This window comes from Panthera tigris, chromosome B2, assembly GCF_018350195.1.
Source record: "Panthera tigris isolate Pti1 chromosome B2, P.tigris_Pti1_mat1.1, whole genome shotgun sequence".
Classification (NCBI taxonomy): Eukaryota; Metazoa; Chordata; class Mammalia; order Carnivora; family Felidae; genus Panthera; species Panthera tigris.
The window spans coordinates 150,914,517-150,929,200 of record NC_056664.1 but is presented as its reverse complement, the minus strand read 5'-3'; the positions used below and the strand labels follow the sequence as shown (position 1 = coordinate 150,929,200).

The 14,684-nt window shown below is 51.7% G+C and overlaps 1 protein-coding gene across 9 annotated transcripts in view; it reads right to left on the bottom strand.

Annotated features, from left to right (window-relative positions):
- The window catches only part of FAM120B (family with sequence similarity 120B), a 94,904-nt gene that overhangs the window by 36,174 nt on the left and 44,046 nt on the right, over window positions 1-14,684 (bottom strand). Inside the window, exon 7 of one of the 9 annotated variants that reach the window (XM_042987568.1) lies at window positions 574-600. The exons of the other annotated variants lie outside the window; for them this stretch is intronic. Within the exon in view, the coding sequence (XP_042843502.1) occupies window positions 589-600 (12 nt within the window). The 3' untranslated portion in view covers window positions 574-588. Of the gene's footprint in view, window positions 1-573; window positions 601-14,684 lie in introns of those variants that run through there. 9 annotated transcript variants of the gene reach the window in all.

The following is a 14,684-nucleotide window of genomic DNA, read 5'->3' as shown; positions in this document are numbered from 1 at the left end:
ACGTCAAAGCAGGTGAAACAACTAATGAGGGACTTTGGTCTCAAGCCGTTACGCTGCCCTGGGGTCACAGGATGGGCGGTGACATCACCGGCACTTTAGGGACACTTTTAATTCAAGAAGCTGTACGGCCATTAATTCAGTTTCCTAAACATGGCTTTCTTCCTCCTGCTCGAAGCAAGCAAGCGTGGAAAACCCAGGGAGACCAGGGGACAGACAGCACAGGCAGGGCTGGTGCCGGGGCCTCAGACCCGCAGCTGGCTCACCCAGGTTGAGCCACTGCCACGTACAACTGCTTGCTAGCACTGCGTTAGTGTCGGGATCAGCTGGCACACTGGCGGGGCTCTCCTGTGCCTCCACATCTGGGAAGCAGAAGGTACCGTTGTAAGCGTCAGGTTGTGAAAGTTCTACTTCCCAGAACATGTTAAGGTATTTCTCAGCCAGGGGCGCCTGGGGCTCAGTCGGTTGAGCGGCCAACTCTTGGTGTTCGGCTCAGGTCATGCATGGTCTCACGGTCTGAGGGACTGAGCCCCTCGCCGGGCTCTGCACTGACAGTGTGGAGCTGCCTGGCTTCTCACTCTCTCCTCCGCCTCAGCTCATGTGCTGTCTCAAGATAAATAAAACAAACTTAAAAATAAAAAGTATTTCTCAGCCACGTTTGCCTTGTGATTTTCCTTTTCTGATTATAACGTGAGGGCTGGAAGACAATCTGAACCCGCCCCCTCTCCTCCACAAGTCTATTCAGGGAGAGGACTGTCCCAAACTGGCTGAAGTTACATGGGAAACAGAGTGAAGAGACGGGGGGAGCCTGCTGACCACCAACAACTCCCCGGTCGCTCGGTGAGCAGAGAAAGCCAGAGAAACTGGGCTAAGAGGAGAGCAGACCGTGTTCACAGGCTGCAGGATTGACACCTGAAACTCTGAGGCCACCTTCCCACCAGAGGGACCCCAGAGCCATCGTTCTTCTTCCCCCAACAACTGGCGCTGAGGGTCACCCTGGGAGCCCAAGTCAGGGCAGGAGGCTGGGCCTGGCCCAGGCTCAGTCACCAGTAAGCACGGACCAGCTCCATGTGGCTAAAAGGTATGGCCTTACAAATAAATAAAATCAATAAAGACGAGCAGCCCGTGTTTTAGAAATAGGATTTAAGGTGCTTTGGAATAAACACGAGGAAAAGCTAAGCCCTGCACGTTTCCTGCCCAGGTGATGGGGCATTTGGTGGGGACCCAGAAACTGGAAAAACCAGTTCTGATGTCCCAAAGCTTCACAGGAAATATTTAACAGTAAACAGTCAACGGTGTGGCGTGGGTTCACATGCCAAGGAAGGCTCATTAACTAGGGCTTATTGGCAGTTATGTAAAACGATGATCCTATGGAACAAAACTACCATTCTTGGCCAGCTGCAGCCCCCGAGCCAACCTAAACTCAGTTTCAGACAGTGCTTCACCAGCGGATTGTCCCGTGAGCAACTGGAAACCCACGCGGGGTGAGAACACTAACAAACCAAACACCAAAAACAAACCTGGGAGCTCCTCTGGTCTGAAAGACTGATTAGATTTTAGAGGTTCTGCCTGAAGTTCCCGCTCACCTTTAGGGTCCCCTGCCTGCAGTGAGGCACAACGGTACAAAGTAACCCCCAAGGGTACTGCCTGAGCTTCGACAGGCAGGGGCAGGACCAGCGGAGGATGCTGGTCTGGCCTTTGTTCACATCCCGCTGTTACTCCACCCTCCGGAGTCAGGATAGTTGGTAGGCCCTGGGAAAGCCATTTATTTGTAAGTGCAGGAACGACATGGCCAGATGTGCCTGATAAACACGTGAGCCTCTGAGAACACCATTCTCAGGTTAAACGCATTAGGCGAGTGTGTGGGGTCGTCCTATCAGCAAGGCCCCTCACCGTGCACATAGCAGGTAATTTAAAAATAGCTGTTGAGGGGCGCCTGGGTGGCTCAGTCGGCTGGGCGTCCGACTTCGGCTCAGGTCATGATCTTGCAGTTCACGGGTTCGAGCCCCACATCAGGCTCTGTGCAGACAGCTCAGAGCCTGGAGCCTGCTTCCGATTCTGTGTCTCCCTTTCTCTCTGCCCCTCCCCTGCTTGCACTCTGTCTCTCAAAAACTAAAATAAAGCGTTAAAAAATTTTTTTTTATAAATAACCTCTACACCTAACATAGGGCTTGAACTCACAGCCCTGAGATCAAGAGTCGGATGCTCTACCAACTGAGCCAGCCAGATAACTCACGAGCCTCCTTTCATATAAACATGTTTAAAAAGAAAAATTGGAGGGGTACCTGGGTGGCTCAGTTGGTGAAGTGTCCCACTTCAGCTCAGGTCATGATCTCAAGGTTCGTGGGTTTGAGCCCCGTGTCAGGCTCTGTGCTGACAGTTCAGAGCCTGGAGCCTGCTTCAGATTCTCTGTCTCCCTCTCTCTTTGCCCCTCTCCTGCTCACACTCTGGGTCTCTCTCTCTCATCCTCTCTCTCAAAAATAAATAAACATTAAAAAAAAAATAGCTGTTGACTGGGGTGCCTGGGTGGCTCGGTTGGTTAAGCGTCCAACTTCGGCTCAGGTAATGATCTCATGGTTTGTGAGTTTGAGCCCCGTGTCCGGCTGTCTGCTCTTAGCTTGGAGCCTGCTTCAAATCCTCTGTCTCCCCCTTTCTCTGCTCCTCCCCTGCTCATGCTCTCTCTCTCTCTCAAAAATAAATAAACATTTAGAAACAGCTGTTCACTATATACTTGAAACTAATATAACATTGTATATCAGTTATATTTCAATAAGAAAATAAAAAAAAACAGTTGTTTTTATTCAAAAATTTACATGAAAATACATGAAGATCCATTAAGGCCGCCTTGCAGGGAAATACAAATGGGCTCCCCTTTCTCCTAAGGCACAGGGGCAGGGGAGGGGCAGTGCTGGGCCAGTGACAACAGCAGGGCTGGCCCTTCCACGGCCCGTCTTGAGAAGCCACACAAGAGAGCCATTTCTCCCACGCCCTTCTCACCCAATGCCACTTCGTGTCACATCTTTAATCCAGGCAGGAGCGTGCTGTGCAAGAGATGCCCTTGGAGCATGGGTGGACACTTGCCCAGAAGAGCAGGACACAGGAGCCCGGAGCCCCAGGGACTGGCTGGTGGCAGCACCCTGGGAGCAGCATGTGGAGAAAACACTCTGCCTGGCCGGGTCGGCACGCTGTCCCAGGAGCGAGTGTCAGCAGGATGGGAGCCTCGAGGTGCCAGCTGGCAGGGCACCAACCATTCTCCTCTGCAGCCCTCCTGACACGCTCTTAAGGTCCAGAATGGATGACCACGCACAACAAACAAACAAAACAATTTCTATGTATTTTGTGGATGGCTTACAGGAAAGAAGAAAGACGAAAGAACAGGGCAAAGAAGAGAAAGCAGAGCTGGGTGTAAGGCGTGTCGACCTGAAGACCTTGGGGTGCCTGAGGACACCACGGAGGGAGCAGCACAGTATGTGTGCGTCCCGCAGGGTATAGCCCCCTGCTGCTGTGGGCCAGCATACCACCGGCCACTCCACAGCCATCCCCCTACCCGGGACCCTCTCCAGGCCGAGTCGCTGAGCACGCAGGACATCCCACACCATCCTATGGCACCAAAGACGGGCTCAGTGAAACCTCCACCTCTCTGCCCCCCTACATCCTCGCACATCATGGCAACACGCCCACCTCCGCCGTCAGACCCGAACTGCCGCCTCCGCCGTCAGACCCACGACCGCCACGAGGTCTACAGCTCTACTCACAAATGTACAATCACAGAAAAGTTTAAGAGAATGATAAAAGGCTAACCTTTACAAGAAACGGAGTGAGATAATATTTAAACTGTTAGCCGTGATTCCACCATCTCCCCCTTGCTGCCTGGATCTTGGTCACCAAAGACATCCTACAACCAATACACAGGAGCAATGAGGCTACAAGTCATTAAGTTCTGGCTTCTTACTTTCCAATGGCCAGCTCCTGGGAGAACTTTAGAGGCTCTGATCTGCCACAGGCGTGAAATGTTGGAGCAATGGCACAGAGACAGGAAGAAGAGGGCACAGGCCCTGCCACCACCTGTGGGCCCGCTGAAGCCCAGGGGAGACACGCTACATGGGGTACCCACGTTCTGTGGGCTGGCAGTGTGGGAGCAGCACGGGGACCACAGGCATAGAGAGAGGGACAAGGACATCTCAGGGACACCTACCCCCCTCAAGCCAGGGTACATTTCTGCCAATCCGTGGAATGGGGTTTGAAACAGAAAGCTAAAATGAAAATTCCATCCTGAGATTTGTTTCTTCTATAGAAAAAAAATTTTATTTGAAGATTCCTTATTTTTAATTTTTTTTTTTTTTTAATTAGAGAGAGGGAAAGCGCCCACGTGGAAGCAGAGTTGGCACAGAGGGAGAGTCTTAAAGGCTCCAGGTGAGGGCGGAGCCCCATGTGGGACCTGACTGCACGACTCTGAGATCATGACCTGAGCTGAAGCCAAGAGTCGGGACACTCAACCAACCGGGCCCCCCGGGCGCCCGTGAATATTCTTACTCACAAGGACAGAATGCGTCTGCTAGCATCCGGCACGAACATAAGCCCACATCAATACTGATGACAGTATTAAGCGAATCAACATCAGAGTGCTGACAAGGCACAAAGGTCCCATAAAAGTCACAGAGGACTCAGTTTCCACCCCAAGTAACTGAGGACGTATTTCAATCCATTTAAACAAAACTAGCTGAGTACCTGCTAAATTGTCAGAAACTGCGGGTACAAGGGAAGACACAGGGGTGAATGAGGCCGAGTGTCCAGTCCTGAAGAGCCGTGGCCCAGGGAAACCCCAGGAGAGGGGACAGGTATCCTTGAGCAGGAGAGAGGGTCACTCGCTGAGAGAGGAAGGGGACAGGCCCTGAAGCAGATGTGGCATCACTGGCGAGGTGTCACGGGGCACATCAGCAACTACCATGTGTGGGTACCCAGCAGAGGAAGGAGCCCCTTTGCAGCAGGTGTATGGAGGCGGCAGTGAGGCCGGGGTCTGGGCAGGGCCTGCCTCCAGGGCAGGGGAGTGGTGGGGGGCTTTGGATGGGACTGGGGACACGGAATCAGACTGTGGATGCCTGAAAGGCCAGGCCAGGGCCCAGTGGGAAAGCTCTAAGCACCAGTCCTTCATCTCTGCCCAGATGCAAGCAGCGAACAGAGGGGAGGCCAGAGGCCAGATTCAAAGTCCCAGGGAGGGTTCACAGTGAGAAGTGCAGGGACAGCAGAGGACAAATCGAGAGGGACGGAGGCCCCAGTCAGCAAACAGCTTCTCTGCAGGTGTGAATGGCACCCAGAACAGACAGGAGCCTCTTCCGGGTACCGCCAGCCTGAGTGTCTGTGCGGACGTATGGCCGGCTCCCAGGCTCCATGCTGAGGCTGCTCAATTTTGCTGTTGTGGCCTGCCAGCATCCATAGATGCCACATGGGAGGACAGGCGAGGCTGTGTAGCAAGCAGCTTCACTGAGCTCGGAGGCGGTGGCCCGGGTGTGGCCTGCCTTGCTCTACACCTCTATTCTGACTTGTGTCTCTCTTCCGCAAAGGCAAGTCAGCCGTGGGGCATCTGGATCGTTCTGGACCCTTATGTGCTGGAGATCCAGGCACCAGAGATCTCCCCTGAGAACTTCCATGAGGTGTCCCACCTGCTGTCCCGAGCCAGCCCAACCTGTCCTCACTAAACTATGGGCGGCCACCAGCTCTCCTCCGGAACAACCTGGAAGGGTGGCTGTGGGCACTGAGGACATCTGCTTTCCTCAGGGCTCTCCAGACAGAAACAGCTCCCCTTAGTACTAGGGACGGAGGCACAGGAAAGGCACCAGGGTGGCACCAGGGCCAGGCAGCGGCCTGCAGCCCCCATGCTTGTAGCTAGCCAGCGTCATGAGAGCAGGAGACGCTCCTGCTCCTCCATACGCTCCCCTTTTCCACCTTTGATGATGTTCCTCCACAAATGTGCCTGCTTACCAGAGCTAATATCCTCTGAACCACACACCGGGGACATGCCAGGTGACGTGTGTAACCCTCATCACAGGGCCACAGGCACAAGAAGGGACACTGTCATCTGCTGCCAGATCCAGGAGGGGTGGCTGGGCCCCTGAGAGTGCCCTCCTGGTCAGTCGCACAATGACCTTCTGCCTGCGGATGCTCCGGAAAAGCATTTGCAAGTCCTACGTGCACATGAGCATCAGACTGAGGGCCTGTCCCCTGAAGGTTTCCCACCTGTTTCCTTTGACATATTTAATTTAACCCATCTGGGGAGTCACCTTCTGTGCTTACATATCAACTTAAAAAGCCTACTAAAAGTTTCAATGGATTCTCTTTCTTTTTTTTTCCCCCCATTCTGAGAGAGCAAGTGCAAGCAGGGGACAGGAGGGAGAGAGAACTCCAAGAAAGCTCTGTGCTGTCAGCGCTGAGCCTGACACGGGACTTGACCCCACAAACCATGAGATCATGACCTTAGCTGAAATCAAGAGTCGGACACCTAACCCACTGAGACACCTAGGCGCTCCCAATAGGTTCTATTTCTACTATTCATTCATTCATCAACTTTTTGAGCGCCTAACAGTAAAAGTATTTTTTCTAAATATCTCTTTTAATACACATTTACACAATCCTGTATTTCTCTGGCTGTTTTGGCAGTTTAATCAGTAAAGCACCATTTCATAGATTTTATTCTGATGTGCTTTAAAAATGTGATCTCCTTGAAGCATTTTGATTTTATCACTAGAATTTGAAGTGTTTGATTTGGAAAGTGACGGTTCACCAGCAGGGGCAATACTGACTCGAGATCTTGTAATGAAGATTTCTACGCCTGCTGTTACACACGCCATGTTTGCTCTTCACTTTAGAGGCTGTTCGGGGAGACGGTGGGAAGCCATGATGATGTCTGGTGCACCTCGCAGCCCTGACTTCTTAACGTGGCTGTGACACACACTGGTGCCCTGACCTTGGGCAAATCACTCTGTGACGAGAGCCTGACAGGAGAGCCTGCCTGCACCGCCACCAAGGTCCCGTTCATCTGGCTCCAGCAGGCAACATCATCTTCACTATTGAAACTCACTGAGCACCAGACATTGTACAGCATCGAGCAACACAGAGGATCCAACAAGAGCAAGCCACCGTCCCGGACCCACCCCCTAGACCCCGAATCCAGGCTTCATCGTGGGCAGGCTGGACTCCGGAGCACAGAACGTGCACCCTCACAGACCCTTCAAGGGACCTCAGCCAAGACACCAATCTTTGTCTTCATTTCCCTACCAACATAACAAGGATTTTATTTCCCTCAAAGGAATGATACAAAATTAACTGTGTAATGTTTACGAAGCCCTCCTAATTTCCCCCAAAAATGCTCTAATTTTTCCTGTTCCTGAGGAATGTATGCCAGGTCCAGCACAATGACCAGTGGGACGGACTCTGTCCTTAGGAAACACACTATCCAGTGACCTTTCTGCTCACTGAAGAGCCTGCGGACTTACCTGCTGGTTTAAGCCAGGGGCCAGCAGGTAAGTCTGCCAAGGGCCAGAGATCAGTATTTCTGGTGTTGTGGGCCTTACGGTCTCTGTCATAGCTCTCAACTCTGCTGTCGCGGTGTGAACTTAACCTTAGACGCTGAGACCTGAATTTCACATAATTTCCACACGTCATGAGACATGACCCTTCTTTGAGTCTTCTCCCAAACTTCAAAGTGGCTTATAGAGCAGTTTTTGGATACTCTTCTGAGGTGAGAGGACAGCTGAGGCAGTGTGCTCTTCCGTCAGAGCTGTGCACCCACCCGTGGTCGGAGGACGCCGAGCGACCCCGTGAGCTCTGTGCTCTGACACGTGTCCACGGAAACCACGTCCCAAGAGGAGAGGCCCATGAATACTGTCCATTTTACAGACTCGGTTCAATTGGTTGTCAGTGAGTTGCCCATGTGTGCAAAATGTTTTTTTCCAAAGCCTGCAATTCAAGGATGCTCCTTACCCTGGTCGTTTACTTTTCAGCAAGCTCTATGGCTGTGGCCCCAGGCCGAGGCGCTCTGTGTGGAGGCCCCGAGCACCTCGGCTCTCAGCGCTTCACCCCGGCACCTGCACTCCCGTCGGGAGAACAATGGGCTTCCTGACAGGTGCGGGCCGTCAGGGGCACAGGCGGGCAGGTGTGTGCACCTCTGTCCCCCACACCCTGTATCACCTGTCACTCGGCGCACAGGTCATGACCAGGCAGACATCACCTAACCTTCCCTTTCCAAGTCCGCAAACACCCTCTACTGTAAGGCAAGTGGAGACTCTGGCAAGAAACCTGGCGAGTGGCGGCTCCTCAGCCCCCCCCAAGGACGGCGGCCCCTTCCTGTGAGAACACAACCAGTTCCCACCACCCACACCGCACCCATCAGACCGCGGGTCTCATCCCGTAAGTCTGTTTTACCTTCAGCCGGTCAGACACTCTTCCCCAGTAAAAGCAATTTAGTGCCACTTCCTAACAGTTAGTTGCAGAGAGGCTTCATTTTAGCTTAAAAATCTGGGCATTTGACGTCTCACCAAATGGTGGCACCTCACTGAACCTATATTTTACTTATTTTTCCTTAACTGATTTACGTTACAAATATTCCTCCCAGAGATGTATCATCCCCATCACCAAAGCAAGGAATTTCCTGGTCCTTTGATAGAAACAGATCCTTTGATTCATCAAACATTCCACTTCTAGGCATGCAGTCTTTTTAGCAAAAAATGCCAAGCCTGTTACAAGTCGCTCCATCCAACAGTGGCAATAGAACATCTTCGGGAACTCCATGGTGAGACCCTCTGCGGCCCCGATGGGTGGGTGAGTGCGCGTGTTTCCCCCAAGCCCTGGCCCGCCCTGCTCTTGCTCCCAGCTGTGCTAAGAGCTCTGACCTAGGTTCTCCCAGGAGGCCTACGTTTCCTGAATGGAGACATCAAGGCCCTTGTCTTGATGATCTGATTGGTCTTGATTGGTGATTCTTTCCTCTGCGGGTTCGTGGTCTAGCACTTGCTATCATTTATAACACTGCTGGCAACCTCTTTTCAGATGGAGATTATCTGAGAACGAGGAACATGATCAAAGGGTGAAGTCCCAGATCCAATGCAGAATCAGAAAATTGCCCACAGAAACATCAAAATGCCTTGTTTCTTTATTTCTACTCTAGCAGCTAAACGTCCAACAGTGCTCTAGCAAGATGATACGGACCCCATGTTAAAACACAGGAAACAGATAAAACTGCGTGTTGTAGATCCGCTCCATAAAAATCATTCATCGCTGCTATGAGGCACTTCACCAAGCATTCACTGGGCACTGTTTTATGCTAGATGCCGGAGGATTATAAACAAGAATGAGATACAGTCCCTGCCCTTGGGACCATACAATTTAGCTGCAGAAACACATCTCTCAGATGCAAGGTAATTATAAGATACTGTCAAAGGAAAGTACCAAATACAATAGTTTTAAAAAGCCAAGAATGAATGACATAGACCTGATACAGCAAGAACATAGTCTAGAAGTCCAGGAGCTGAGTGCAGACATCTCTTCTGCCTGTAACTCTTGGCAAGTTCTGAAGTTCGATGTGAATCCCTATCTCTATGTTCAGATGTAACCACGATGGAAATCTCCCATAAGCTTTGGCGTTATCACATTTTGGTCTCAGAAAATCCAAATGTCTGAAAAGTGTGAACAGTTTCACAAAAAGGAATATACGCATTCAATTCCACATGAGCAGGGCACCAGGTGGGAGCTGTGGGATAGGAAACCATGTGGGGTTTGCCTTCCCAGTGGATGAGGCAGAAATGGGATGGGCACAGAGCCCTCTCTCCTGCACCCTCCTTCTCTGCCACTTTTGCCCCACCCTCTCCTCCTTCCCCACTTTCATGCTGTGAGCTGTAGGGTCCTCACTCTGCTTTTCAAGCCAGGAGCCAATTGACTGAAACCACTGCACAACCGCCCATGCCCACGCGTGGCTTCCAGGGCTCTGGTCCTCCCACCACGAGCCACAGCAAACACAGTGGTAAAATTCTATGTCGGCAGTTACCTGAGGAGAATAGCTGGGAGGAGGAAGGGCCTCCTGCACCTCCTGCTCTGCCCTGCCGGCCCCCCGGACCCCAGGGCAGAACCCAGCCACAGCCGTCTCTTCAGTTCTGCTGGGAACCTCGTGAAGACATGTCAGAAGCAGAGGGGCTTTGCAAAGGGGGCTTCCTCACAAGGGCTGCACCTGCACAAGCAGTCTGTGGAGTCAAACTGGCTCTAGCCATAGCAGCAGGGTACCGGGCACTGGAAAGCGAATGGGAGAGAAAGCACTGACCCTCCCTCCAAGGAGGCCTTTGTCTAGCAGAGGAAGGACATTATGAAGATCCCACTCGGGACACGCAGCCTCCTCACCGAGGTCCCCACCACAACAGCCTGCCCTCACTCTACTCCCGAGCTACCAACACTGGTGCTCCAGAGTGAGGCTCAGCGAACGTATCTGATGGAAGATGTCTAGAACGTGAAAGGTACTACCTAACAAAAATAAATAAAAGGCGCGCCACAGGCTCAAAAGCAGAGAGAAGGCAGCACAAGACCCGGTGTCAGCGGAGCGCTTCCTAACCTTTGCTTCAGTGACCTTGTGCAACGGAGGCATGACGCTCCTGCAGGGCTGGAGGACAGGGGGCAGAGAAGACCAGCAAACATGCAGCCCCATCCTGCGGCGTCCTCTGAAGAATGAGGCAGGCAAGTGACTGGCGGGGAATGTTTACTGCAGAAGCTTTTTGCTTTATCCACCAAAGGACAGAGCCAGACAGAGAGACCAAGTTAAAGACGGAGGATGAAGCGGAAGCAAAGACAGGGAGCGGGGCCCATCTGCACAGCAGCCCCCAGGGAGGGCAAGGGGCGGGCTCCAGGCCCAGGTGGAGAAGCCTCAGGGCGAAGGGCAGTGCCCACACTTGCAGTGAACAGTAAGGCTGACCCATTTTAAGTACTCTTCCAGATTATTTCTGCAATTTACAACATAAATTATTAAAGTATGGAAGTTTAAAACCTACATACTACACGAGGAGTTCGTGAAGACTCAAAGACTATTAGAGTCTTAGAGTTCAAAGGAGGCTGTTTTGCCTCACATAACAGAGATGCCTGCAGGAAAGGCGTGAAGAGTGTTATGTGTGATAAACACGATGATGGAACCTCACCGAGAGTGGCACGTTCAGTAACGCTGTCACTCAAGTTGCCCGCCGAGTGCCCGGAACGAACAGGGCCGGGTTGCCGAGTGCCAGGGTAAAGAGGACCGTAATACAGTCAGGCTTTGCCTGAGGCATGTGGAGGCCAGTCCAACCAGAAGCTAATGCTGCATGGACGTTAGCTGACCTTCACTGCAGGGCTGTGCACACAGCTCACCCGTACGAGACTCCCTGTCCACTGTGGGCCAAACCATGCTCCCTGCACGTACATGGTGCTGCTGGTGTTGGTACGGCTCACGGTGACACCACCAAGGTGCGTGTGCCCCAAGAGCTGTGCATCCAGTAAGTCTCGAAAAGTCTTACAGTGGCACTGAAGTGCACTGCTTACAACTCATCACCTTCTGATGTGGTATGGCTTGAATTTTATAACAGGACTTTCCTTCCATTTATTCGTATTTCTTTCCTTTTATTCCCCAATCAAAGATGACTGGGCACTTTCTGATGAGTGGTGATGACCAGAAAAGGTGGCTGCCGCCTCCTGTAAGCTCTGAAGAAGCCGCTGGGGCACTCAGACAGTGCTCCCCGGATCCCTGGTACACCAGAGAGGCATCTGGAATGTCCTAAGCATCCCGTTGGCTCTTCCCAAACAGAGCAGCAAGAGGTAACTGAAAAGCACCACTGTGCTCTGGGAAGGGGAGAGCAGGAGGCTTCTGAGAGCAGGCACCACGTCTGCTTGCTGCATTCTACCTGGCTCAGCAGTGGCAGGGGGACAACCCCACCTTCTCTAGAGGACTTCACAAAATGCTCTGGGCAGGTACCCGTGTCTGACAAAATACCACAGGATGAGCGAGATAGCTACTTCTAGCCCTTCTACATTTCTGGACAAGTACATGCATGCCCACATCAGAAGCCAGTGTGCACAGAATGGATCAGGAACCAGGGCTCCCGGAGGCCCGGAACTCCCCGTCACACGCCAGGGGCCCAGCTATTAGAGCCAGGCAAGGGTGGCGAGGCATCGACAGAAGTGTCTGCGGGACACCTCAAGACACGCGACTATCTCCTCTACCTTGGCAACCTCGTCTTCAATTGCACAGATGCCAAACCCCAACAATCCGCCCCCCCACCTACAGCTCCTTAAAGTGGGGCCTCACAAGTTATCTGATCACTGTGTAATTCAGTCCATTGCTTCGCTGACTTTCCCTCCTAAGTATGCAGAGATCCCAACTTAATCCCATACATACCCCACCTTTGCGTGTGCTCTCACATGGGCTGTACGAGCCAAGCGCCAAAGGCCCCCCTGAGCTATTCAAAGTACAACGACGACCACGTCCTCTAGAACGGTAAGGTGAACACACGCATGCACAGTCGTCAACACGGACAGGAAGAGCAGCAAGCACACAGCCAGCTTTCAGAGAGGACGCAGCTACAGCTGGGAAGCCCGGCTCCTCACATGTGTTCTCAGCACCGAGGACAGCGTCTCCTGTTAGCTGTGTGACTGCCCTTTGTGTGTGAGGAAGGCAAGCTGTCTTTGCATTTTTCTTCACTAGAAGTGACACTGCAGCCCTTTCTTTTTCTTTTTTTTTATGTAACTGTTGCAGATGACTCCTTGTCATAGATCGCAGACTTCTGCGTCTGTAAATGAATGCATGTATGTGTAATATGGGATATAACCTTCACATACATAATCTACCTCCCTGGATTTTTAATAAATATGTAAATCCATATACCACCTTAAAGCTAGAGTCAAGCTGTTGGGACAAGAGAAATATTGCTGGGTGCAAACCTAACAGGGCACTTTTTAAATTGCCCATGAGTACCAGCGGGCAGGGATGCCCAGCCCTGCAGCCACGTGGCTCCACTGTTCATGGTGAAGACAGGCGTTTGGACCACCCAGATAAGGCGCTCCTCGGCAGTGGGAGCGGAGTGAGGCCCTGGGGGGGCCCTGCCCTGCCCACCCTCACAACCAACCCAATCAACCAGGACAGCCAAGAGGGAACGACCCTGGGCTGATGAGAAGGTAGGCCACTGAAACTGCATCTATTTTCAGTCCCCACCGCTGGTTAAAAACCTCCATCCTCCTTGGGACACTTCCCACAGGGGCTCTAGTGGCCCCTGGGAGCGGCCCTTCGCGTGAGGAGAATACACACCACCCGGTTACGGTCCTAACAGGGAACCGACGCCAATAACAGCTGGCACAGATCCCATTCTTGCTGGAGAAGCTCTGACAACGGGGAAGGTACCTGGTCTGACTGGACAGGCCACAAATCTTGAGTGCAGAGTAAGTGCTGAGCCAGAGAGACAGGGCACAGCAAGGTGAGCTCCCGCTGGAGTCACTCTAACTCGAAGGCGCAGGTTCCCTCCGGTCCCTCCCTCCCGGTGATAGTGCCTTTCTTTCGGAAAAGACCACTGGTTGGTTGTCAAGAGCCGATTCCACTTTGGCTCTGCCAATGACAAGGTAAGCGTAGGATGATGCACTTGATGTGGACAAAGTCAAAGAACGTCCCACATGGTGCCGGCGTTAAGACATCCCCTCCAGTTCACGAGAGAGGAGTTGTATTCTGTGGTATGTTCATAAGAACTCGGTAGAGTTCCCGCAGCTGGTTAGTGACAGAACCCAAACCTACCCTTATCAGCATGAACCCAAACTCCAGCTCACTCTGCTGCCCACACTGCCTAGTTTCCCCATCCACGTAACAAGGCAGGAGAGAGCATGACCTCCAAGTTCCTTTCTCTTTCTGCCTGCCTGTTTAGTTTCACTGGGAGGGGAGAGGAAAGCAGATGAGGGTCAAGGAACAGACAGGCCAGTGGTAGCAGGACAGCAGTCTGGGAGGAAGGCCCAATTTGGTATTAAGAACTGTATGAACCTACTAATAACTGAAAATCCACTTTTTAAAATTGTGTTTTGCCAAAAGGAGGAACAGCGATCAAGTGTTCATACTCAACGCGAAGAGCTAACATCATGCTTAATGGTGAAAAGCTGAGAGCTTTTCCTCTAAGATCAGGAACAACAAAAAGATGTGCACTCTCACCACCTTTATTCAACACAGTACTGGAAGTCCCAGCCAGAGCAATCGAGCAAGGAAAAGAAATAAGACATCCAAACTAGCAGGAAGAAGTAAAACTGTCACTATTTTCAGATGACATGATACTACACGGAGAAAACCCTTAAAACTCTACCAACAAATGGTTTGAACTAATACATGAATTAATAAGGCTGCAGGACACGATATCAATACACAAAACATGTTGCATTTCTATATACTAAGAATGAAATAGCAGCAAGAGAAATTAAGAGAATAGTCCCATTTATAACTGCGCCAAAAAGAATTAAATACTCGGGTATAAATTTAACCAGGAAGGTGAAAGACCTGTACTCTGAGAGCTGTCACACACTGACAAAAGAAACTGAAGACGGCACAAAGAATAGGAAAGACCACCCATGCTTGTGGACGGGAAAACAAGTGTTGTTAAAATGCCCATATTATCCAAAGCAATCTACAGATTCAGTGCAACCTCAAAAACATTCCAGTGGCA